This window comes from Centropristis striata, chromosome 9 (genome assembly GCF_030273125.1).
Source record: "Centropristis striata isolate RG_2023a ecotype Rhode Island chromosome 9, C.striata_1.0, whole genome shotgun sequence".
In the NCBI taxonomy this organism is placed as follows: Eukaryota; Metazoa; Chordata; class Actinopteri; order Perciformes; family Serranidae; genus Centropristis; species Centropristis striata.
In genome coordinates this window covers 4,480,332-4,508,306 of record NC_081525.1, presented here as the reverse complement: position 1 = coordinate 4,508,306, position 27,975 = coordinate 4,480,332, and the positions used below count along the sequence as shown (strand labels likewise).

General features: G+C 38.3%; 1 protein-coding gene across 1 annotated transcript; it reads left to right on the top strand.

Annotated features, from left to right (window-relative positions):
- Positions 1-51: 51 nt before the first annotated feature.
- On the top strand, positions 52-27,975 carry hook1 (hook microtubule-tethering protein 1). The gene is made up of 22 exons (XM_059341079.1): positions 52-428; positions 3,409-3,494; positions 4,623-4,695; positions 5,612-5,662; positions 6,646-6,778; positions 8,398-8,465; positions 10,990-11,052; positions 11,371-11,454; positions 15,293-15,456; positions 16,444-16,584; positions 18,239-18,440; positions 19,050-19,160; positions 19,917-20,004; positions 20,897-20,963; positions 21,051-21,191; positions 21,907-21,994; positions 22,906-22,937; positions 23,042-23,124; positions 23,218-23,318; positions 24,231-24,332; positions 24,434-24,502; positions 25,171-27,975. Exons 1-22 carry the CDS (start codon positions 384-386, stop codon positions 25,327-25,329), a joined length of 2,151 nt encoding a protein of 716 aa, XP_059197062.1. The 5' UTR covers positions 52-383; the 3' UTR covers positions 25,330-27,975.

The window sequence follows — 27,975 nt, the reverse complement described above, 5'->3', positions numbered from 1 at the left end:
CATTTGATAATTACACCGATCAGAAATGTTTTGATTTTGGCCAGAGAATAGGGGCGTGTGTTAATCGCAGATCGCGCTCACTGATTGGCTACAGCGCGGTTTAACATGCGTCCATCATCGCAGATCTCAACGCTGATTGGATACGGCGTATATATCCCTCTCTTCATCCCAAACGTCAAAGAACTAAGAAGCTGCGGCATTCTCGTACATGTTACGGCACTTTAACAACGGAGCGGCCGTCGTGCTTCTCCAGCGTACGTATTTGTCGTCAGAGAGCTACCTCTTGGCAGCAGGTGAGGTCAAATGCAGAGGAAAGGAGCGGAAGAGCTTTGCTGACAGGTGGAGGAAATATATTTTAGCGTTAAGCTAAAAAAAAGGGACAAATGGACGATATTAAAACGGCGCTGACCGAGAGCCTCGTGATATGGGTGAGTTTGTTTTTGGCTTAAGGTGACATGGAGACGGTGGAAGCGGCGGGGTTTACCTGTCTGTAGGTGGTGGGGGTGTCGGCGAAAATACTCCTCACCACCCGAGAGAAAAGCAGGAAAAAAGCCCTAAAGGAGAGCAGAAGGTCGTTAGTTTACAGTCTAACAGTGGCGTCGTTATTACAGATATTAGCTCCAGGTGGAGCTGAGTCTGGATATGTTCTCATTAGCTACTGCAGAATAATAAATATAAAGTTACCACTTAAAGGTACAAAGACAAACAATATCCCTTAGTTTATACTCGGTCCTCTGCGGATATAGAGTGCTAATCCAATTAACCAAGAGATATTTGTGGAATGTAGCTCTTTTGTTAATCTTATGTAACTGATTAAATGTAGCTAAGGAACACATGCAGTAGTTGGATACCTTCATTTAGCTGGTTTAGCGTCGCTGCACCTGTTCCTCTTCATGGGTGTGATCCACTATGTGTTGATAGTGTTGAGTGTAATAATAACAGGCTGAACCAGGACCGGTTCTAGGCAGCATATATGAGGGGGCAGGCAGAAATGTGAAGGGGGCATCATGTGTACACATTTTTGTAATTTGTAATTTATTTATTTCAAAACAGGGACAGAGCTAGGGTTGCAAAATTCCCGGAATTTTCAAAGACGGAAACTTTCCATGGGAATTTAAGGGAATTAACGGGAATTTATGGGAATAAACTGGGAATTTTCAAAATTGAAGGTTGGCTCTTCTTAGGGAACTTAAATATAGTTGAGGAAAGTATATTTTAGCATAATCTTGACTAAAACAAACAGATGCCATTCAAATACACTTGAATATCCATGCCATTCCTCAATTCCTCATGCACAGAGCACACTGCTTACTGCATGGCTATTGAGACCACACCCCCTACTGGCACATGTGCATTTTTGAATGAGTGGGGTTAGGGGATGGGTGATATTGGGCCCAACACTCCTGTTTTTGTTCATCCATGAAACAAGTAATTAGAACGTGTTCTACTCTACTTACAATTAAATCTGTTGAAATATCTGTTGAAAACATTTTGTATGGATGTTTTCTTATGACTTCTGCTTATATTTATGCTTGTATATAATATATTCCCAATTAGTTCTCCTAAATTCCCATTAATTCCCATAATTCCCATTATTCCCATGGAAAGCTTCCAATATGGAATATTTCCAAAATTCCCAAGCTTAACTTCCCATGGAAATTTACCGGAAATTTTCCGCCCCTTTGCAACCCTAGACAGCGCACAATAAAACATTAATCTTGTACAACAAGAGAATATGCATTGTGCTAGCAGGTTCTAGCAGGTTGCTATTTTCCACCTGTAGTCCCTGGGCAGGTTGATGGAACAATACATAAAAAATGAGTATAAAAAAAGAAAATGATTTAGTAAAATTACAGAACAAAGCAAAGAGACAATATATAAAATAGATAAATAGAAACATTGAAGCAAGATTCAACAGGACAGGACAGGCTGCTCCAGCACTTTTTTTTCTGTGCTTATAGTAACGATGCTTTCCTCATTGAGATGGGTCTATGTGTCCAACCCCAACCTGGAGAAGTGGATTACACTTTGTCAGGCCTCTAGCTTCACACCTGTCCAGGTGTCCCACCTGAAGACTAAGCTCCTGCTGGTTTAGCTCTTCAGGTCACTGAGGCACGCAAACCCCCTGACCACAATAAGGTGGCAATCCCTCAGGGGGGGAAAACTGAAAAGTAAAATAAATGAATAAAATAAACAGCATCCTTCATCCAGATTTCAACCAACAATTGTGTATCGTGTCCCTTTTTCGGCAGTTTTCTGCTATTGCTGATTATTTTGTCAAATTGTATTGTATATTAATTTTGTGAGTATATTAAAATGTGCTTTCTCTACTTCTAAAATTTTGATTTGAGGGGGCAAGACATTTATTTAAGGGGGCTCGGCCCCCTCTTGCCCCAGCATAGAGCCCTCCTCGGGCTGAACGTGTTGTTAATGAAATCTCGTGTCAAGTTCATCTGACAGGTAAATCCTGCGGCTGTGTCCAGCTGTATCTAAGCCACATCAGTTACCTTGTTTAACAACAGTGTTACTGTTTTAATTGGTAGATTTAATAAGCCTGTCAGGGTTATATGGCAAAAAACTTTGGGTCCAACTAGGGAACAAAATGTTCCCAGCAGAAGTGGAAGAAGAAGAAGTATTATGTGTAAAAATAATACTATATAAATGGCTACTATCAGACAATAATGTATATTATATTACTGGATTATAATAAGTGATTCAGTCATGTAAGGAGTAGTTACAATGCAGCTGGTAAAGGTGGAGCTGATTTCAGATACCTTTGATTCTGATTAATCTATAACAATAAAGTAAAAAGTAGGCTAAAATATAGTATAATAATAGTTCTGTCATTTCAACTCTCAACTCAACTCTCAACTATTTTTTAAAGCACTTTAAAACAACCACAGCCGCAACAAAGTGCTGTACATAAACAAACAGAACAAGAGACAATAAAATAAATAAAACAGGAATAAACACTAAAATAAGTAGACTCATTGCTTTTTAAAAATACAATATATAAAAGCAAACCATAAAACACTAAAAACAAGAGCAGAGTCTCATGCGTGGTTAAAAGTCAAGGAATAAAAATAGGTTTTAAGATGAGTTTTAAAAAACGACAAACTTTAAGTGATTGGTGGAGAATTCACCTTACACCTTACACCTTGGCTGCTACTTAAATTATTCACAACTTCACTTCACAGCGAGGAAGCTTTTGTCTTTACCTGTCCTCTACTATCTTTGATAATTCTTCATTTTTAAGGGTTTGGACGAAGGTACATCATCTCAGCACATCTACTGTATTGTGAAGAATCTCTCCAGTGATTGCTTGGATAATACAATGTGCTGTAGCATCTCGCTAACAATGTTTTATTCCCTGTGCTCTCCATGATGTTGTGTTGTTGTTCCCCTCAGCTGCAGACCTTCAACACTCCTGCACCCTGCAGAACAGTGGAGGAGCTGACCACTGGAGCAGCAATATCACAGGCACTGCATCAGATGTGAGCACACACACACACACACACACACACACACACACACTAGCTCAAGGAGAGGAATACAACCTATAGGCTGTCCAGATCTGCCCTATTAATCATAATATCTGGCTACTCTGCAGATCCGTTATTTATTTACAACCAGTGTGGTTTGGCATCACACATTCTTTTCACATCACATGGCGTCTTGGCAGAACAGCCACCCCTCTACATTAATTGTTCTAATGCATTTTTGCCTGATTCCACATTAAAGCATTTAAACACAAAAGCTTTTACATGATTAATTTCTCTTTATGCTTCTTTTTTTGTAGTGCAACATTTTTTCAGCTATGCAAATCCTTAACACATAAGTAAACATTATATTTTTGTTGTGAAACAATACAAAAAATTAAAATAAACAATAACAAAGTATTGATTAGATTAGATTCAACTTTATTGTCATTGCACATGTCACAAGTATAAAGCAACGAAATGCAGATAGCATCTAACCAGAAGTGCTTAAGCAGTAATTAAGTGAATCATAGTGCAATATATACAGGAATGAATTATATAAAAAATGCAGTATATACAGGTATGGATTATATAAAAAATGCAGATCTAACTGCACAGTAGTGCAAATGAAGGTGATACATTATATGTGCGCTGTAGATGAACAAGGTGAAGGTGCAGTTTATTGTGCAGTGACGGTTACTGTTTCCAGTCAGTATGGGTGGTGTCTGTGTCAAGAGGGATGGGCCGCTGGGGGGGCAGAGTTTAACAGAGACACAGCTGTGCTTGCTACACATACTAGGTGTATTATAGAGGAAGAACCACCTCAGACAGCAACCCTCAGAGTTCACAATGCACTTCAGTAGAAAGACATGTTATGTTATGAGTGGGATGTAAAACTTTTCTAAAGAAAAACACCGTCTAAGTTGCTTTAAACTCTAACTGTCACTCCACATGTGCAACATACAGCTGATTGAAAGGACACTGTTATCTAGGAACGGTTAGAAAATGATTCTACATACCGAAGGTTGACAGAAAACAAACAGCAACATTCAATATTATCTAGAGGAGTTTCACCTTCAATGACGCACAATTAATTGAGAAGTCACATGTAGATGAACTTTTGCTCTCCTCTGTGTGCTGCAGAGACCCGGCGTGGTTCACCGATGGCTGGCTCGGCCGGATCAAATCAGACGTTGAAGATAACTGGAGACTGAAGGTACGGAGCAGTGCTGTCTGGTCCCCGTTCCCTGCCTGTCCTCGGACTTTTCTCCTCATGTTTTGCTGAACCCCCCTGTGTGCTAAATCCTGTGTTTGCTTCAACTAGGGGTGTGCCATATCGTATCGTTCACAATTATACCGGTATAATTTTTTTATGGGTAAAAAAAAAATGCATATCATGATATTGTCAACATTCCTACTTGTTGCCGTAGTGGCGTAAGGGTTTCCCATTAACCCATTTAGGCCTAAAACGCCTGGAAAAATGCGTGGAAAACCTCTGGCCAATTTTAAAATAACCCCCTAAAACCTGAAGTTTTTTTTGTAATTTTATGTCTTTTTTTGGTAATTCTGTGTCTTTTTTGGGTAACTCTGTCTTTTTTTTTTAAAACAATTTTTGTGTCTTTTTTTAATAATTCTGTGTCTTTTTTAATAATTTTGTGTCTTTTTGGTAATTCTGTGTCTTTTTTTGGTAATTCTGTATCTTTTTTTGGTAATTCTGTGTCCTTTTTGGTCATTTTGTGTCTTTTTGGTGATAATTTCAAAGTTCTGGAAAAGTCCCATGATGCACTGTGACACTCCCACATGTATTCTGATGCATTTCATTGGCCAAGAGACCGAAAATAGGTGGGAAAAACTACAAATACTACAAAACTACGTATCCGCTTTCCCGGCTTAAATGGGTTAAGGCCCCCGGTATTGTGCATGCTGGACTTACGGAGACACTGTACTAATGTTACTAATAACATTTTGTCCTCAAACAAGTCAAAATGTCTGCTGCGTACATTTGAGAATTCGTGTCATTCTTTGTTATGGCATGAACATTATGTTTACATTAAGTCTATGTTGTGAGTTTGTGCCCTGTTTTGACTATAAACTAAGTTCATAACATTTTATAATCTTGTGTGTGATCTCAGATGAACAACCTGAAGAAGATCCTTCAGATGATGGTTGATTATTACAATGAGGTAAGTTGTTTTTGTGTACACAATGTCCTCCTTGTTTTAATTGGGAGTAACTTGACTCTTGTGTTCTCATTCAATTCTTGTGGGAGTTGTAATGTGCACTGTTTATGTGGCACCAAACCCCAGGAGCCTAGTGTGCTGATTCACAAAACCTCTACAATAGAGTGCTGAATCTCAGCAGGTTTTTTTTTTTTAAATCCACTTTGCAAAATCAACACATAACTGAAATATTAAACTCCACCAAGGAGGTCATGTTTTTGGCTCAGTTTGTTCTAGGGTTGTCACGATACTAAAATTTTCAACTCGATACCGATACTCAGGAAAATATTTGATACTCAATACCATTTTTGATACCACAAGGATAAAAACAAAGACCCCAAAATTTAACAAATATTTTTATTAACAAGAAAAAAGCAACATGTAAAAAAATTAACAGAACCACAGGTTAAATATTTATAATAAAAAACAGTTGTGCCAAAAGAAACTGCAAATATGATAACAAGCTTCAGATACTCGATACTTTTGAAAATGAGTATTGTATCCGGATACGTTTTAGTATCAATACTATTGACAACCCTAGTTTGTTTGCTGTCTGTCCGCAGGATTACAGAATAACTACTGGTCCAATTTTCATGAAACTTGGTAGAAGGATTCAGCATGTTGCAAAGAAGAACCTTGTGAAAGAAGCAGATCCCAATCACGGGGCGGATAAAAATTATTCTTCACTTTTTTTTGTGAGATGGGGCTTTTGTGATGCATTCATGTGGTGTCATAACAATTGGAAAAATGAGATACAAAACATTGTGGAACAAAACTTTGTTGTTTCCACATTACAACTTATAGCACATGAACAAAGTTGGAAAAATACTATTCTTCTTTATTGATCATTGCTCTTAGTTGTAGCAAAACACAACTGTTTACAGATCCAGATCCAGATCCAGATAAGTGGAGTTTCACTCACTTTGTTTCTGTCTCTGTACCATCAGGTCTTAGCCCAGGAAATCTCAGGCTTCCCCTTGCCAGATCTGGCCCTGGTGGCAGAGCATTCAGACCCTCTGGAGCTAGGGAGGCTGCTGCAGCTCGTATTGGGCTGTGCTGTCAGGTGTGAACGTAAACAAGGTATGAAGCTGCTTCTCTATCACAGTGATTCCCAACAGGGGGGGCCCGACCCCCCAGGGGGGCGCCAAAGATCCATGGGGGGTCGCGAAGCCCTCTTGATTTTAAGGGATGTAATTAATCTAATGTGTTAAATAGATGAGTCAGCAATTAATTCATTAGTGTGACAAAATCCGCTAAATAAGGGCTACATTAAACGTTTATTCATTTATTTAAAAAAAAACAAAAAAAAAAAAACACTATAGAAATATGTAAAAATAAAGGCTATATCGCAAGAATAAGGACATGTGTAACATCCCTCCTGCAGTAGACACAGGTAACCTCACCTAACAACAGAAACACAGAGCTAATAGAAAAATAGCGGAGCGTCAGGGAGATGAAAATGCTGATTATCTCAAAAAGAAAAAGAGAGGGTACCATGAAAGTTACATTGAGTTTGGCTTCATAGAAGCAATGGACAATGGGGGGTCGCCAAAGTTTACAATGGTAAAAATGTGGGTCCCTCAAGAAAAAGGTTGGGAACCACTGCTCTACCAGACCACAGACTGTATTAATAATGGACGTAGCAACCGTGACGTCACCCGTTTGTTTGTGGACTGTCAGCATCGAGTTCAGCGTTACACTCGTCTCCATCTTGTTTCTGATACGGGGAGCAGACCATATCTGGACTGTGGAGGAGGAGAGGGATCTGATCACTGACTACAGCCTCTCTACACCTCAACCTGACTGAGAGAAGCTGCTGCTAATTCATGTTAGCATTAACTGGAGCATTGACTAGGATGTTAGTTTTGGCTAGCAAAAAACAAAACTAAATGTTCATTACTTACCTCAGAAAAATGAACAGCGACTCCTTGGAGTGTCTGTTAGTCCAACCAAACGCTGAATGAGACATTTTTACTGAACAAAACCAATAATAATAATAATAAACAATGAATAAACTGTCATTAAGTGAAAATACAGTGAAAGGGTCAAAGTTATGAGACCAAACCGATAAACGTCCTTTTTTTATATGTATATAACGTTATATATTACTTTATTGGAACGTTGCCGTGGATACGCATTGTTCTGCTTCTCTCCTGATGACGGCTCGCCTTGTTAGTGACCTGTCAATCAAAGGTAGCCACGCCCCAAATCATGCGATTCTTTATCTTCTATTTTCTTCTAAATGGGGCTATTATTAGAACTATTAACATCAGATTGCTTTGAAGATTTTTTACTAGTGATTGAGACCATAGTGTTGTCCTAAAAAAGTTTTTGAGGTAATAAATCAAGCCAAACTTAGCGCCCCCTTCTGGAATTTTTGATAGAATTCAGCTAGGTACTTTCTGGTTTGCCTCCCTGCTCAGACCAGGAGGTTGCTGCCTGTATTAGACACAAGCAGGTATCTGAATTATAAAAGTGCTGTACAGTGTAGATGGAAAGAGAATGTTCCATCAAAACCCTGTTGGGTTAAAGCACGTCAGTCGAACAATGTTTAATTATCGCCCTGCAGAGCCAATCAGGCATCCTGTCACAGAAATCAATGAATGCAGGGTTACATTTGGAAGTGGGACAAGTGCTGTATTATAATGAACGATGCAGTCAGTGCTGTAGTTTTTAAATCTCTCTCATTCTCTTGACAGAATACATTCAGATCATCATGACGTTGGAGGAGTCTGTGCAGCATGTTGTCATGACAGCCATCCAGGAGGTCAGTCCATCCAAATAAGGGTCTTCACTCAGATTAAAGATGTTAAAGATATAGGGACTTCAACAGCAGTACAGGTACATCTCAAAACATTAGAATATCATGCAAAAGTTCAATATTTTTTGTCAATCCCTTCAGAAAGTGAAACTCATACATCATATAGATTCATTACACATAGAGTGACATATTACAAGGCTGTTTTTCTTGTAATTTTGATGATTCTGGCTTAGAGACAATGAAAACACAAAACTCAGTGGGCCTCATTCATGAAATGTGAGCAGAACGAATTTGTGTGTAAACCGTTCGCAGACTGAAATTTACGTGCATCTCCGCATTCATCAATATTTTAGTAGCTCCGATCTTTTCGTAGCTACTAACAAAATCTACACATGCTGCTGACCACACGTAGTGCTTGTGTAAATTTAAGAACGCATATAAATAATGCTCGTCACTGTTGGAAATTACAATTTTAATTCATAATGCGTTCTGTTATGTACACAATACGCAGATGCCTTTGAAACATGTGATATAAACATGGCAAACGATTAAAAATATAACATATTTAGTTAAATTAGTTGGCAATTGGTGGGATTAAGATTCAGATTAAACTCATAATTGTGAATTATCTATGTAAATTGACGCATCCTGCCTGCAGTTCTCAGAGGTATCATTAAATTAATGCCAGAGTATATCCAATTTCCATACGGCGCACAACGGCAGACAGAAGTAATGCAGGGGTTCAGCGCAGTTGCAAACATGCCAGGTGTTATCGGTGCCATAGACTGCACACACGTACGCATCAAGGCTCCATCCGGTGATGCATTTGCTTACATTAACCGGAAAAACTTTCATTCCGTGAATGTGCAACTGATCTGTGACGCAAAGTGTGTGTTGTTAAACGTTGTGGCACGGTGGCCCGGTGGGACGCATGACGCATTCATCCTGCGTAATTGCGCAGTTGGCACGCGTTTGGAGGATGGAGCTGTGAGAGACGGCTGGCTCATTGGTAAGAATATAGCCTGCATAATCACATGTGTGTGTTATATATGGACTTACCTTTCTATATCCATAGGGGATAGGGGTTACCCACTGACGCCGTGGCTTATGACCCCACTGGCCAGCCCGCAGACACCACAGGAGCATACAATGAGGCGCACGCGGCTACTCGGGCCGTTGTAGAGCGCACCAACGGGGTATTTGGACTCTGAGCGTCCTCCTCCTGTGGCAGATGTACTTTTTTTGTGTGCGCTAATGCGTTTCTTTGCGTCAAGTTTAATGTTAAACCATTTACGTTTAACCTCGGACGTAGTTCTTTGCACTACAGAAACCACATTTACTGCGTCCGTCACCTCCCTCCACGCTTTCGCTTTGCCTGTCCCTGTCACACCACTACTAACAGATGAAAATAAAAAATTTTTTTTGGACTCCACTTCTCCCAAAATAACTTCAATCTCCGCTTCGGAAAAATTCTTTTTTCTTTCTCGTTCTTTTTTTCTTTGTGCCATGACTGACAGGTTGACAGGATGCCTCTACACACCTCCTTATATGGTGGTCATTAGCAATTCATGGGCGGGGTTCATGCTAATTGCTGATTACCGGGAGCGCGCTGCCACCTTACGATGGATTGGCATTCATGATCATACACACGTGTTTACGATCAGATCTGAGTTTCCCGCGGCGTTCATGAATCCGGAGTAGGTTTTTAGTAGCGTAGGCTTTTATGTGCAAATCTACGCACAAATCTACTAACGTTTCATGAATGAGGCCCAGTGTCTCAGAAAATTAGAATATTGTGAAAGAGTTCAATATGATGGTCCTGGGTCAGTGGTGGTTTGGGGCCATGTCCTCTGCTGCTGTTGGTCCACTGTGTTTTCTGAAGTCCACAGTCAACATAGCAGCCATCTAGCAGGACATTTTAGAGTCTTCATGCTTCCACAAGCTCTTTGGAGATGCTGCTTTCATTTTCCAGCAGGACTTGGCACCTGCCCACACTGGCAAAGGTACCAAAAGCTGCTTCAATGGTGTTACTGGGCTGGACTGGCCAGCAAACTGGGCTGACCTGAACCCCATAGGAGTCTATGGGCTGTTTTAATGCGGTAATTCATGCAAAAGAAGGCCAACCAAGTATTGATGTATAGAAATGAAGATTCTTTACAGAAGCCTTTGTGTTTAAAATATCTATATATAATATCATAAATATATATATTTTTTTTCTTCATTGATCTTATGTAATATTCCAATTTTCTGAGACACTGAGTTTTGGGTTTCCACTATCTCTAAGCCATAATCATCAAAATTACACGAACATACAGGCTTTAAATATTTCACTCTATGTGTAATGAATCTATATAATATACGAGTTTCACTTTATGAAATAATTGACAAAAAATATTAAGCTTTTTCACAATATTCAAATTTTCTGAGATGTATTTGCTGAGGAAGGGCAGATAGATTGAGTCTGGGTAAAAGAGGTTGAGACTTTGGAGTTATTCTAATTATTCTGTGAATTTTCTTTTTTCTTCTTCAGCTGATGAGTAAAGAGATGATGGCCCCGTTTGGAGGAGAACTGTCTGGGGACCAGGAACAGCAGGTCAGCATTATCACCACAGTCTCTGGGGTTTTCTTATTGTACCAAAAAAGTCACCACTATCAGCTGTGTTTTTATCTGACGAAGTGAATTGAACTGTGTAGCATAAGAATTCCACAAGATTTATTTATAACTTAAAGCTGTAGTTCTGCGCTTTGGCTAAGAATTTAACAAGGCCATCCATGAGGAGGAGGTGATGCTCCTTGGAGGGTTTAAAAGACCTTTTGAGGTTCCTGACCTGAGTATTGCAGCAGAACCAGTTGATAAGTAACGTCAGTGTACGTTAAATAAGTAAATTCTGCTTTTTCTCTATGTGCTCAGCTGAAAAAAGCCCTGGAGGAACTCACTGAACTCCTCGCAGAGAAGGAAGCGTTGGCTCAACGCTGTCAAGAGCTGGACATACAGGTGAATACAGAGCTTATACACACACACACACACACACACACACACACACACACACACACACTTGAGTGTTTCTACTGATAAATACACATTTAATGATTCATGTACAGCCGCCTGGCCTCATAGTCTAGATGGATTTCAGAAAAAAAGGCCTTCTATAAGAAGTGAGGAGCATTTATCATATATACACTGGGAACATTTAAAAGTGATATTGATTGAATATTTATGTCAGCCTTAAAAAATGACACGAATAATGCTTAATTTCACCTTAAAAGTTGGTATTTTGCATATATATACAGTACAGGCCAAAAGTTTGGACACACCTTCTCATTCAATGCGTTTTTCTTTATTTTCATGACTATTTACATTGTCAAAAAAAAGTGTGAAATAACTGAAAACATGTCTTGTATTTTAGATTCCTCAAAGTAACCACCCTTTGCTTACTAGAATATAAGACATGCTTTCAGTTATTTCACACTTTTTTGTTAAGTATATAATTCCACATGTGTTCATTAATAGTTTTGATGAATTTACAATGTCAATAGTCATGAAAATAAAGGAAACACATTGAATGAGAAGGTGTGTCCAAACTTTTGGCCTGTACTGTATATACACATATACACATAAAAAAGGCACTGAGGCTCCACTATATCCTTGCTCTGACCCTAGACTATAGATCCAGAAACGTAGTTTCCTATCTTGATTGCCTACTTACAAAAAACTAGGGGAAATGGTCCAATGACTGTGCAAGATGGGCAATTTGGCGGCCATTTGATATGCAAATTAGAAGGTCAAAAACTAAAAATTTCACTTGGGAACCATTTTTTTTGGACTCGGCACCCTTGAAATATGTAAAGTAGGTCGGTTTCCGACTTGTACCCATAAATGCTCCTCACTTTCACTTTTTGGACAATTCCGTCTAGACTATCAGTGCTTTCTGTCGGTTTACCACTATTCAGATCTCATGTCTACACACACACACACACACACACACACACACACACTGTGGTACAGTATAAACAGGAGGGAGTTGTGTAATTCGCTGTAATGCTCGGCTCCATTGTCTGGATGTGCTGTGGCAGAAAGACTGTGGGCTTAGAGTCTGGGCCGTGCTGTTATCACCGTGGCAACCAGCCCATGCTCTGTCACTGCTAGAAGGCCTCACTCAGCACTGTACACTAGCTGTACTGTAGCACAGGCACTGATCAACTGTTCAACTGGACTCTCGACAGATTGATTTGTTCTGTCACCAGTCTCGGTCGTCTCTGGCTGCAGAAAGGTAAGTCCAACATGGCCGACCGTTCGGCAAAACTAAACCCACCTAAACCAGCTGCTCCAACGTTTACTCTAACTCCGCTAACAGACGGCTCTGTCAGGATCCTGTCCGAGAAGAGTCACGCAGTGCCTGTTTAATATTTTGTGGTTTTATTCCAGTAATTCACCCAGGAACATCTGTCTGCCATTATAATAAATTTGTCTTCTTCTTTGGTAAAAAAAACAAATATACAGGTGCATCTCAATAAATTAGATTATCATAGAAAAGTTTATTTATGTCAGTAATTCAATTCAAAAAGTGAAAATAACACATTATATAGATCCATTACACACAGAATGAGACATTTCATGTCTTAATTTATTTAGTTTCTTAATTATGATTATGGCTTACATTTAACGAATACCATTACTTCAGTGTCTCAAAAAAATTTGAATATTACAAAAGACCAATTTTAAAAAGTATGTTTAATATGAAGGGGCTTGAAATCCTTGAAAATACTTGGATTTCATGGTTTGAAAAGTGCTTGGATTTTGGATTAAGTGCTTGTAAATGCTTGAAATTCTTACTGTATTTCTCTTGCAATCTGACTATAGATAACCGCATTTTCAATGGAAAAACTATATAAACTGAATAGTCTATAGCCTATCTGAAATGAAGACCGCTCTGCCTGCGTCTTCTTGTTTCTGAGATGTTTCTTGTTGCTCTACCCTGTATCTTCTTACTGAAGGGAGTTTTTATATAGTTATATAGTATAGTTAGTGTAGTATAGTATAGTTTTTTCTAATTCCTAGTGGATGTGAGGGCTCCTGAAGTATTATTAAGGCCTATTTGTGGGTCTTTCCTCCTAGTTTGGGTCGTTTTTAGTTCCACCAGCTGCTGGTTGATGATTTTTGTGTGCTTACTTTAGCTCCTAGCCCCTAGATTCCCATACCAGTATGTTTTATGAGATTAGCAAACTACTTTTAGATGGATGGATGGATGGATGGATAGATGGATAGATGGATAGATAGATAGATAGATAGATAGATAGATGTTAAAAGTGTAATACCATTGCTGGTGGTATGGTTAAGTGAAATTACCCCTTTTAGTATCAAAGTACTCATCTAAAACATGACATTTACAACCATTGAAAGGTACTGGAAAAGCTTCAAAATCGACCTTGAATTTGACTACTGAAAAAGTGTACGAACCTTGAATATGGAAATGTTGGCCTCTGAAAAGTATGTCCATCTATATGATTCAATACTTGGTTGGGGTTATGACTTAAACTGCTATAAATGGACTTTTCCATCACATTCTAATTTATTGAGATGCAGCTGTATATTGCAATTATATTGTTCTGTGTTAGACTTAAAGTATAGTTCATAGGATAAGACAGTGGAGTTAAAGAAGGGGTTGGGCAACAGTTTAATACTTTCCATAGACTTTAAGTGTCACTGATGATCATATATATGAAGTTTTAGCAGGTTGAATATCAAAGTTATGCAGGCATATGGTGTGTAAAAAACATCTTACACAATCTTAGAAGTGATTTTCTTCCCCCAATGTGATATTTAAATCTTTTTTCTAAAGTTATCCTGTTAGATACTTGCCCAGGTCATGTCTGTACCAGATTTCAACACACAAAAAAGAACAAATGTTGTGATATGTTACATATCATACAAATGAAGCTTTCTTTATTCAATTGTGTGAAATGTTTTGTTTTCCAGAAATGTATTGAGTAGGATAAACCCCTTGAGAGGAATCCTCTCGTTTTCGAGGGGGTCCTAAAGTACATTACAAAACAAAACACAACAATTTACAGACATACAACAACAAAGACAACAGGCATCAACACAAACAGAAAAAATGAACACAAGAATGAACACAACCTCTCAATGGCCACAAGTTGGCCATAACATTAGCCTAGTAAAACTGAAAGAAGTAACATAATATTATTGTAAATTGAAATTGCAGTGTTACAAAAAATTAAAAATAAAAATAAAAACATTGTTCATTGTAATTATATCTAATAATAACATCATATTATGTTGAATACAGTGTATTTATATGTATCAATATTATTCTTATTGCAATATTGATTCAAACCATGTAGCCCAGCCATAGTTAGACGTGTAGTTTTTAAAGAGAGACGATGATCATTGTGGTTGTTTTTATCTAGTTTGTCTGTTAGACATGTTGTTTGCAGGACTTACAGGAAAACTATAGCAAGTTAATCTGAGACTAATAGTCCAGTGTCTGGTGGCAAAAAAGGACACGTCAGGGAAATGATGGGTGAAAAGTCAAACTAACTAACCGTGTATTAACATGTTTACTCAAAGTGTACTCTGTCTGTGCTCTGCTTCCAGCATGGATTAACTGTACTGTTTGCTTTAACAGCTGGGAGAGGAGGAGAGCCGTCTGTAATGGAGGGCTGTGCCTTTTGATGCTCACATGTAACTTTTTGCTGCTTTGCATGAAATAATTGAGCCTCACAGATTCTTCCTGCAGACTTAACACAAATATATTTAACTTAAAATTGCATCACTTGTGAGAGTCTCTCTAAACGGTCTTGTTCCTGGACAGGTGGCTGTTTTGCAAGAGGAAAGAAACAGCCTGTTGGCTGAGAATGACGTCCTAACAGACCGAGCCAATCAGCTGGACACGTTTGACGACCCGAGCACCCCTTCAGGGAGAAAACACAGCCAGCTGCAGCAACAGTTAGAGACGCTGCAGGAGGAGAACTTCAGGTGGGATGCCACCTAAATGTACTGCAGCAACCGCTTTGTGATAGTAAAAGTCTGAACGATTACAGTTACATCTCAAAAAAATTAGAATATCATGAAAAAGTTCAATATTTTTTGTCAATCATTTCAGAAAGAGAAGCTCATACATTATATAGATTCATTACATGTAGAGTGAAATATTTCAAGCCTGTTTTTCTTTTTTGTTGTTGATGATTCTGGCTTAGAGATAATGAAAACCCAAAACTCAGCGTCTCAGAAAATTAGAATATTGTGAGGAAGTTCAATATGTGAGTCCTGGGTCAGTGGTGGTTTGGGGCCATGTCCTCTGCTGCTGTTGGTCCACTGTGTTTTCTGAAGTCCACAGTCAACATAGCAGCCATCTAGCAGGACATTTTAGAGTCTTCATGCTTCCACAAGCTCTTTGGAGATGCTGCTTTCATTTTCCAGCAGGACTTGGCACCTGCCCACACTGGCAAAGGTACCAAAAGCTGCTTCAATGACCATGGTGTTACTGGGCTGGACTGGCCAGCAAACTCCCCATAGGAGTCTATGGGCTGTTGTCAAGAGGAAGGTGAGAGACACCAGATGAGCTGAAGGCTGCTATAAAAGCAACATGGTGCTGTAGGCTGATCTCCTCCATGACACCAAGTATTAATGCAGTAATTCATGATTCAAAAGGAGCCCAACCAAGTATTGATGTATAGAAATTAAGATACTTTTCAGAAGCTTGACATTTGTGTTAAAAATATTCTTTTTTTTTTAATGATCTTATGTGATATTCTAATTTTCTGAGACACTGAGTTTTGTGTTTTCATTATCTCTAAGCCAGAATCATCAAAATAACAAGAAATACAGGCTTTAAATATTTCACTATGTGTAATGATATATAAATATAGTATACGACTTTCTGAAATAATTGACGAAAAATATTGAACTTTTTCGTAGTCCAATTTTTTGAGATGTACCTGTATGTGCATTTGTATCTTCTAGGCTGGAGGCGGCTAAGGATGACTACCGGATCCACTGTGAGGAGTTGGAGAAGCAGCTGATCGAGGTCCAGCACCGTAACGATGAGCTCACTAGCCTGGCAGAAGAATCGAGAGCCCTCAAAGACGAACTGGACGTTCTGAGGTCTGTGTCTTTCTTTCTTTATCCCATAAGAACCCAGACCTATTTATTCTTAAAGGAAAATTATGGTGGGCTATACCACAGACCGTGTGGACCACATAGAACACATTTATGATGTTTTTAAAAAAATTCTACCCCTAAATGTCAAAGATCTGTGATATGACATATATGTTACATTGGGCGTTTATGGAAGTTATGTTTATGATATTTCTTATTTTAAAATAAATAAACTAGACACCTTTTCTTCTTACAGAAACACAAATTTGGCTTTTTCTTTGCATCTCCACAACATTTATCAAAATTGTGACAGGATAGGATTATTTTTTGTTTGTATTTGGTCAAATGTACTTTGATTAGAATTGTTAAATTGGTTTAAACTTAGCCTAGTAACAAAAAAATAAGCTTTTTGAAATTAGCTCTTTTTTTTACATTTCTGTTTCCAGTCACACACATATTCACTTCTTGTCGCAGTCAAACAGTCTTGCTGAGGGACTTACTGGGGATTTCCACCGGGCGCGTTACAGCAGCAGCACGTCGGCTTAGCGAGCCGGTCGTATACACGCGAGATAACGAGATCACGCGATAATCCTGACCATACGGGAGACCGCAAGATCCCGTGATAAACTCTATTTATACAGTCTATGGATAAACTGTGTGTATAAAGTAAACAACAACAACAAAAACCAACTTACTTTGCTTCTCTGACGTGAAAGATATGTTGATCTGACCATCTATCCTTATAAAAACAATATGTTATGTCATAAATGATTGTATGATGTTCCACTTCAACAATCAGTCTCTTGTCGTCCGTGTCGCCGATCCTCTGAGACCCTTTGATTGATTGATTGCCGATCTGGTGCCCCGGTCATAACATAATGTTGATGTGAAGTTGTTTTAGGCTGCATGAACTGCGTATTGTGTTTTATTTTGAAAGGAGCGGAAGTGTTTTACGCTGATTCTGAGTCAGACTTCCTGTCTGGTGCGATCTGCTCTGTTGAGATTCACGCGATTTGGCAGCGTCTCGCGGAGAAATAGAAGTCCTACCTAATGCTCGCGTAGAGACGCTGACGTGACGCTGCTGTAACGCGCCCGGTGGAAATCAGCCTTTAATGAGTTATGGTGAAGCATAAAGCTGAATATGGGAGATTCTAGAACATTTAAAGTGTTTGTTACACGGGTGTCAGCATGGGTTCTTATGGGTTAAGAAGCAGCATACAATCAGAGATCTTTTGTTGCAGCAGAATGAGAAACTATCAGTCTTCTCTGCCAGATGTGCCAGTGTGGAGAGCATGATTTCATTGATTAGTTCCTCTTGTCTGGTTGAGGGTATTCTAAGCAGACGATTAGCTGATTTTTTTTTTTGTTTGGCTGGGACAAAAATTGGCATAAAAGCTGCTCTCCACTGGCCTTGACAGAGTAGTTTGATGTCTTGCATGAGCACACACTAAAAGAGGCAGTAAAACAACATTGACCCACAAAGTAACATTTCAATATAAAGCAAAATCACTCAAGACAACAAGGAATTAAGTTGTTCTATTTCTTCAATCAAGACCTGGAATAAGACACTAAAGAAGAAAAAGTACTTGGAATCATATTAATTCATTGACAGCTTTTTAGAAATATATTTATGTATTTATATTGTTTTCATACACTGTAGAAACTGTTCAGATCGAGTGGTGATGCTGGAGGCCTCCGTGGATACATACAAACGTAAACTGGAGAATCTTGGAGATCTAAAGAGGCAGATGAAGCTGCTGGAGGAGAATAACATGACCTACATGCACAACACGGTCAGCCTGGAGGAAGAACTGCGCAAGGCCAACGCTGCCCGCGCACAGCTTGAGACGTACAAGAGACAGGTAAATAAAATGCAAAGCACCGTTGGATGTTAACCCTCTGGAGTCCACAAAATCGCCGGAGCAAGACTTCTACATCATGACGTAAAAACTAAGCCGCATGGAGCCCTGCTGTCAGCTTTTCTCTAAAGTTTTGGCTTTTCCACAAGTTTCCATGTCCAATTTAATGCATTAACCCTCTACCCAAGTGTAGAAACATGATTTTACTTTTTTGTAGAGATTTTTCTAATTTAGCTTTGTGCATTTAGCATTTGTAATGCAATTTTTTGTGTTTACTGTTTTTTGTGTGTTCTTTGTAATTTCTTTGGGGGTTTTTGGTGTTTTATGTGTGTGTTTTTTTTTTTGTTTTTTTTTTGTGGTTGTATAGATGAGGTTGTCTTGAAAACAATGATACCAACACGTCATGGTAAAGATTTTTAAGTGGTTTGTATACAGGCAGAATGAAAAGGAGCCCAAACCCGACAAAAGAGCTCCAAACTCCAAAGGGTTAAGTAATGTGAATGCTTAGACTTCTAAGGATTAAAGGGAAATTCATGTATAAAATATCTCAAAAAGTACAGATTGATTTAAGCGAAACATTTATTTTTTTGTGTATGTTTTGGTGTCTGTCAGGTCCAGGAGCTCCACAAGAAGGTTTCTGAGGAGTCGCGGCGAGCAGACAACCTGGCCTACGAGATGAAGAAACTAGAGGAAAAACACGAAACTGTGATGAAGGAGAAAGAAGTGAGACAACTTTTGAAATGTCTCGGGAAGAATTGGCAGAATTTTTAAACTCTTGAACTAGGGTTGTCACGATACTCAAATTTTCAACTTCGATACCGATACTCAGGAAAATATTCGATACTCGATACCATTTTCGATACCACAAGGATAAAAACAAAGACCCTAAAATTATTAACGAGAAAAATGCAACATGTAAGAATGAACAGAACCACAGGTTAAATATTTATAATAAAAAACAGTTTATGCAAAAAGAAACTATGATAACAAGCTTCAGGTCTGAGGTAGTGAAAAAAATAAATAAATACAATAAACAATAACAATTACAACAATATTTTGTATGCTGTGCACAATATTAGGCAAGCTTGATAAGTCGACTTTTCTCTGCTTCATTCTGGGAATTCAAGAGAGAAAATAACACTTTTCTCACTTACCAATATTACTCACCAATATTATGTAAACTTATTAACTCTATACTTATGTATACTGACACTGTGTCAATTAACGAAATATGGGCATACTACCTGCCTGATTTATTTATTTATTTATTTACGTTGTTTATAATCATTAATGTGACGTCAGCCTTTAATTGCTAGCTGCGGCTAATGGCTAATAATAACACGATACTTTTGAAAATGAGTATCGTATCCGGATACAACGTTTTAGTACCGATACTTTTTTGAGTATTGATACTTTTGACAACCCTATCTTGAACATCCCTTCCTAACTATTGTTAAAACACGTCTTCCCCTCCATTAGAGGACCATCATCGAGAGAGATTCTCTGAAGGAGATCAATGAGGAGCTGCGCTGCACTCAGGCTCAACAGCACCAGCTCTCCCAAGCAGGTATGTTTGATGATCACTGTGGGGGAAAACATTTAGCAAAAAACATTAGATTTACGCATGTCAAATGATTATTTTAATACCTTATGTCTACCAGAAAGGACAAGTTATCTGTTACTAAGCCAATGTAATCAATGCGTTAGCAAGCTGAGGCACTGGCATACATAAGGCTGCATAGCTTTCTGAATTATCCACATTCTATAACACAAGCTGCATAACTGTCATCCTTTTTTAACTCAACATATACTTATGCTGCCTATACATCAGAAGACTTTGAAAAGATTTGGAAAAGACTCCCGGAAAACTATCAGCTCACATCTAAAGACAAGTGTTTAGAGTTTTTAGTCTCAGACTGAGATTTTAGACAAACCGTGAATCTTGCAGGGAAACTATTTACAAGACTACAACTAGATTCTTTTAGCATTTTCTTCCCACCATGCAATTTTTTTCCCATCATGCTCTTAGTAAAAACGTACAAAATGGAGGAGAAGCAGCTTTTGGCTCCAGCTGCTCTAGTGTGTGACTCAGTGGTTTGTGTTGAAAAAAACAACAACAAAAAACAACAACAAAAAGAAGAGACAATGCCACAAAATGCCCCTCACAAAGCTGAAAAAGGGTTTCTGTTTTTCTGACATGAAAAGTTGACTATTTTACTGTAAAAATACATGTAAGGAAGAATAAAGGAAAGGAAAATTTAGAAATGAATTCATGATATACATTTATGTCCTATTTAATTATAATTTGTTTAACTGAATAATCAGCTCTATCAACTTTCAATTAGTTAATCATACATTAATCATCAAATATTTATTACTTATTTATGTATACATTTATTTATAACTTTTAACTGGGTCTCCTACTCTATTCTAAACCACACAATCTTTTTTTCCTGTAGGGATTCTTCCTTCTGGCAGTCCCAGCCATGAAAACCTGGCAGCTGAATTATTACCCACCGAGTACAGGTAACAAATGCTGCTTTTGAAAATGTAAGCTTTTTTTTTACTTTTCTGTGGCGTATGGACACTGACTGTGTAGGCGTGGTTGTTCAGGGAAAAGTTCATCAGGCTGCAGCATGAGAACAAGATGCTGAGAGTGCAGCAGGAGGAATGTGAGCGGGAGAAGATCGCTGCACTGCAGGAGCAGCTGGAGGAGGCGCACAAGGCACGCAGCGAACTGGACACCGAGAACAGGTGAGCAGAGTTAATCCCGCCGTGATAGAGGATTGTTGAACCTGATAATGTAATAAATTCCCGACAATGTAATAACCCTGATAATGTAATAAAAATCCGCACTTGAGTCCATTGAAAATGTAATAAAACCTGATAATGTAATAACTTCCCGATAATGTAATAAAGTGCTTTTCCCAATAATGTAATACACTTTTTTATTTTTACCAATAATGTAATAAAGTATAACATTAATGGGAGGTTATTACATTATCAGGTTAGCCTTCATTTCTCAAGTCCTGATAATGTAATAATTCCCCAATATTGTAATAATTTAACAGCAGACCACCCATTACTTGGGTTCAAGTGGTGATACTGTGTATCAACTCTAGCTCAAGAGCTCTAGCGCCACCAACAGGTCAAAGTTGAATGTTTATGAACTTTTGACCCGTTCATCCGTTTTTCACAAACGAGGTATCCATGACAACCGAATGCATTCAACAGCTTCTTGAAATCTAAAGGTGCTTGGTGTTATGCTTTATTAAATTATTGGGAAGTTATTACATTATCAGGTTTTATTACATTTTCAATGGACTCAAGTGCAGATTTTTATTACATTATCGGGAATTTATTGCATTATCAGGTTCTACGAGGCTCTTCTTCTGCAGATTCATCGGCTGCTTTGCTATTATGTTTTTTGAAACGTATTATTCTGTAAATGTTTCCCTGCAACCTGCAGATTGAGTCAAGAGCGGATCAGTGAGCTGCAGCAGCAGGTGGAGGACCTCCAGAGGGCGCTGCAGAGTCAGGCGGCCAAACCTGATGATGTGAGTGATCCAGGAGCTCCGACACCCATTCAGAGGAAACGTCTAACACAGTAGTTCTCAACCTTTTTGGGTGGCGACCCCCAATCTAACACGCATGTTGTCTCACTGAAGAGAATCTCACAGTTCAGATCATACAAACTCAGTTGATACGACAAATTTTGGACAAATAATGAAGCAGACAACAACTAAAACATCTCTCTCAAACTAGAGACCTGGAGCATTCAGAGGATGAGCAGCTTTCCTAGGTTTATTAACAATAAGAGGGTTTCTCATCAGTTTGTAGAATAGAAATGCTCGTCATCCAATCGCTGAAAATACAGAAATCTCCAAAATGACCAAAGTTTATGAACCCAAATCTCAGCATGGATTCTTCTATATTGTTCCAAAGGTCTTTATATATTGATGTTATATTCTGGAGGTTATTTCTGACCATTTTTATCCGTTCTTGATATGAATAAAATTGCATTATTGAGCACCAAACGTGTGTAACAAATGTTATCAACCCAAAAATTGCTGCAACAACTTCTGGGACCCAGTTGAACCTGGACTGGACTTTAGAAAGCGTCCATGTTATGACCCTTTATTCACCATAAAAGGGCTTCAATCAATAAATAATTAAGTCATTAAGTCATTTTAATTTGATGTTTTTGACCAGAACATCTTGACACACAGTGCTGAGCTTCATCTAAAATTAATCTCCAGGTTCAAAGCTTTCAGATGATGTCACCACTTCTATGTGACATTTATTGTTGCCCTGCTATCTCCCCCTAAACATTCACAGCCCACAACCTCCAAAAAGGTCTTGAACAACAACATGTTCAATGTAACAAAAATTGTAACCTGCTTATTTTGCAGTTTAACAAAATGCAACCTGTACCTGTAGAAGCTAAAATATATTATCTTTTTTTCAGTCAAACCTGAAGAGGAAACTAGATGCGCACATGTAAGTGTAAATTATGTTTCAGTTCTATTGTAAAAGTTGAGAAAGTTGAGTTTGTGTTCTCCGGTAAAGGAGGGTGAAAAAACATTTAGCATTTGTTTCGTTAGGGTCCAGCTGAACGAGGCTCAGGATGAAATCATGAAGAAGAAGGAGCTGCTGGAGGACCTGCAGCCTGACAACACTCAGACCTGTAAGTCTACAATCACATGTGTTTTTCCCCCAATTTGACACCACTAGTGCATCAACACACAACAGATTTCATTACCTCTCTCTTTCCTTTAAGCCTTGAAGCTGGATGAGCTGATGGCTGCTCTGAAGAAGAAGGATGACGACATGAGGGCGATGGAAGAGAGGTACAAAATGTACCTGGAGAAAGCTCGCAATGTGAGTAATGAGAAAATATAATTTCTCTGTTATGTTATTATTCGGGCCGGGACTTTAACGCGTTAATTAAGATGAATTAATTACACAAAAATGAACGCGTTAAAAAAATTGACGCATTTTAATCACACTTATTTTTGCACCGTGGAACGTTTCTCACTGGATGAGTTTCAGGCGGACCGATTATACTGGAGCACCAACTAGCGTTGATGAGTTCAGACAACAACAAACCACAGTGAACATGAAGGAAGAAGCTGATGAGACCTTTGGTTGGCCCCGTGGATGATGGGACATTTAGTTACTAAAAACCAACGGATGGAAGCGTCCATAAGAGCATGGTTGTGTTGCTATGCAACAGGGAATTCACATATCACCATAGCAGCACATCCAGCCTCAAGTATCACCTCAATGCTAAACATATAGCAGCTAGCGGCTAGTGTGGTAGCTAGCGTTGATTGTGTTTGACTTAAAAAAACAAAGTATTCTAGTTTACAGAAGGTCTACCTACCTATAGGCTACCTGGATTTATGAATGTACTATATTTATAAATATGCTATTGCTACACTTAATGGCAAAAATGGCACTGGTCTGTTGGACTTGAACAAAAAATAAACAATATTTTTGTTGCTTTAGCTTATGTATTCAGTCATTATCCAATATATATATATATTTACATATATAGGTATACTAAAAATCCATGTGAAAAAAATTACTTCTCACTGTTCTCAGGTCAAATATTTATATGTGATTAAAATGTGATTAATTTCGATTAATTAATTACAAAGCCTCTACTTAATTAGATTACTTTTTTTAATCGAGTCCTGGCCCTAGTTATTATTATTATTTTTTTTTTAATTCCAGATAACACCAGATAGAGTCCAGTCGTATGATCTGACTTTTCTTTTGTGCTGGTAGGTTATCCGAGCTCTGGATCCGAAGCTCAACCCAGCCACCGCTGAGATCCAGTCTCTGAGGAACCAGTTAGCAGACCGGGACAAGCAGGTCCTCAACCTGGAAGTAAATATGATTTTTGACTCGTTTACAGTGAACATGCAGTTTTTAAAATTATTTTCAAGTCTTTCAAACTTAACTCATGTTTGGTTGATTTGCCTTGGCAGCGTCAATGTGAGCAGGCCAAACTGAGAGAGTACGAGGAGAAGCTGATCGTCACTGCGTGGTATAACAAGGTAAAATGAAATGATCTGACATATACAGGTACATCTCAAGAAATTATATCATAAAAAAAGTTCTGTATTTTTTGTCAATCATTTCAGAAAGTGAAACTCATACATTATATAGATTCATTACGTATAGAGTGAAATATTTCAAGCCTGTTTTTCTTGTAATTTTGATGATTCTGGCTTAGAGATAATGAAAACACAAAACTCAGTGTCTCAGAAAATTAGATTTACCTGTAGATTCAATCACAATGTTTGTTCATAATAACTCTTGTGTAGAAATCCTCTCAACCCCACAGCAAAAAACTGGTGTTTTCATTCATTATCTCTAAGCCAGAATCATCAAAATTACAAGAAAAACAGGCTTGAAATATTTCACTCTATGCGTAATGAATCTATATAATGTATGAGTTTCACTTTCTGAAATGATTGACAAATTATGTATTGAACTTTTTTATGATATTCTAGTTTTTTGAGATGTACCTGTATGCTATGGTTATGGCTGAAAATAATACTGAAATAAACAAGTTTGCAGACTTCACATATCTCCACAGAGCAAATCAGCTGCCAAGTTTTCAACTGTGGAAGTGATTGGTGTTCAGATTGGATTTTTTTTGTCTGCCTTTGCCTTTTAATGATATGATTACCATTCCAAATGTAACTCTCTTCATCCTCAGAGTCTGAACTTTCAAAAGCTGGCGATTGAATCCCGCCTCGGCGGCTGCACCTCCTCCGTGCTCTCCCCCGGCCAGTCCTTCTTGTCCCAGCAGCGGCAAGTCTCAAACGCCCCTCGCCGGGCGCTTTCCATCAGCGTGCCTGCCACTACCTCCAAGTAGACCTCGTCACGGAGCCAAATGTCTCACTTTGAATCAGTTAAGGGAAGTCTCCCTCCCTCCCACCAGTGAGCACTCAAGTGACCTTAAACACATCTGCTCTCAGCACTTGGGGAGGGGTCACCAATGAGCTAAATGGGATCAATGAGCACTAACTTATGAAACAACCTTAACCCATTAAAGCCGGGAAAGCGGATGCGTCGTTTTGTAGTATTTGTAGTTTTTTTTCTCCACCTATTTTCAGTCTCTCGGCCAATGAAATGCATCAGAATACATGTGGGAGTGTCGCAATGCAACATGGGACTTTTCCAGAACTTTGAAATCATCACCAAAAAAAGACACAAAATTACTAAAAGAAGACACAAAAAGACAAAAAAGACACAAAGTGACTAAAAGAAGACACAAAAAGCCACAAAATGACTAAAAGAAGACACAAAAAGACACAAAGTGACTAAAGAAAAGACACAAAATGACAAAAAAGACACAAAATGACAAGACACCAAATGACTAAAAACAGACACAAAATGACCAAAAAAGACACAAAATGTCTAAAAAAAATGAGAATACATGTGGTAGTGTCGCAATGCATCATGGGACTTTTCCAGAACTTTGAAATCATGGCGGAAGACGACTATAGTGGAGGGAGCTCAGATATAACAGCTATAAGCTCTCAAATACTTTTTGAATTTAATTTCTATCTGCTACAGAGGCTGAAAAATCTATTATTTAGTAGGAAGCGATGAGACTTTTATTGAATTTCCAGAAAAACTTCAGGTTTTAGGGGGCTATTTTAAATTCGCCCAGAGGTTTTACAGGCATTTTTTCCAGGCGTTTTAGGCCTTAATGGGTTAAAGTTCACGCTCATGAGACTTCCTGTCCCACACTACACTGACTACAGGCTGACCTGGAGCCCACAACCTGCGTTCACCTCACTAGCTAAAGTAGCGCACACCGTCGCAGCCCGTAGACGTAGAACATTTCTCCCTTCTGCTCCGTGTGTTTGCTTCGCCAACTGCAGACTCTGCTGAATACTTGCTGTAATCAATTTAGCCTTTAGCCTCTTTATATCCTGTCATGCAGCAGGAATGGGAGACATGTAAATGAATGCTTAACTATTTTATTCAGACGTGGAGCCTGTCATGTATATGAATGTGATTTTCAAAAAAAAGGGCCATTGAATGCTAAAGCCAACTAACTTGAGATGATTGTTAATGTAAATGGAAACCATCATACTATGCAGTTAAAGGAGGAACTAATGTATTCATTCTGCAGACTGACAAAAAGACAAACATGCTATCTTTAAAGAAAAATATCACTACATTTGGTGCTGGCCACCAAAACAAACATGACTCACTTATGATTTCTTTTCTTTTTTAACTTAAATGGAACAAGCCCATCATGTAAAGCTGTGAAAATCTTACAAATCATATTAACCTCTGAGGTGCTGAAGCGACAAATCCTACACAAGAAATCCAGGATGAGTGTATTTGTCATGTGTTTTCTATACTCCTAAAGTCTGATTTGACTTCGTTACCGGCAGCATGCTATAAATGAAAAACAGCAGGCCTTTTTTATTCACTGAATATCTTAATTAGCAGTGAGATATCAAGGCTGCACAGCTGTAATGTAAACATGATTTTAACACCAGCTTCTGATATTAAGCTTTCATACAGTTCCTGCTAATTGTAACTTGAGAATTGAATTACTGTTATCGATATTGTATTTAATCATGGATGTTTTCAGGCTTGTAGAACCTGATAATGTAATACATTCCCGATAATGTTATAACCACGATAATATAAAAAAAATCTGCACTTGAGTCCATTGAAAATGTTATAAAACCTGATAATGTAATAACTTCCCGATAATGTAATAAAGTGCATTTCCCAATAATGTAATACACTTTTTTTTACCAATAATGTAATAAAGTATAACATTAATGGAAGGTTTTTGATCAAATCAAAGATGGCGGAAAATCCAATATGGCCGAAAAACTCCATTGAGGATGCATTGAGCTGGGATTGGCCCAAGGGTTCCAGTGATACATGCTTTGATGAAAAACGGATGAACGGGTCAAAAGTGAATAAACATTCAACTTTGACCTGTTGGTGGCGCTAGAGCTCTTGAGCTAGAGTTGATACACAGTATCACCACTTGAACCCAAGTAATGGGTGGTCTGCTGTTAAATTATTACAATATTGGGGAATTATTACATTATCAGGACTTGTGAAATGAAGGCTAACCTGATAATGTAATAACCTCCCATTAATGTTATACTTTATTACATTATTGGTAAAAAGTGTATTACATTATTGGGAAATGAACTTTATTACATTATCGGGAAGTTATTACATTATCAGGTTTTATTACATTTTCAATGGACTCAAGTGCAGATTTTTATTACATTATCGGGAATTTATTACATTATCAGGTTCTACAAGGCTGTTTTAGTGTTCAGACTCAAGAGCGCCGTTACAGAAGAAGGTCCTTTCTTTGATATTGTGGGTTAAGTTAGATTGCACTTGTCTTGCAACATGAAATGGCTGTTTGATTGCTTTGTTACTCTGTATGTTCACAATAACGCTGAAGAGGCATTCTGTAACAGTTGGGACAATTGTGATCTATAGATGTTTGTTGAAGCGCTTTTAT

What these genes read in the sequence shown, in the direction of transcription:
- hook1 (XM_059341079.1), top strand. Translation starts at nt 384, where the DNA reads ATGGACGATATTAAAACGGCGCTGACCGAGAGCCTCGTGATATGG. An exon ending in AAGATAACTGGAGACTGAAG is followed by an intron (nt 4,696 to 5,611) that starts GTACGGAGCAGT and finishes GTGTGATCTCAG; the next exon opens with ATGAACAACCTGAAGAAGAT. An exon ending in TTGAGACGTACAAGAGACAG is followed by an intron (nt 18,441 to 19,049) that starts GTAAATAAAATG and finishes GGTGTCTGTCAG; the next exon opens with GTCCAGGAGCTCCACAAGAA.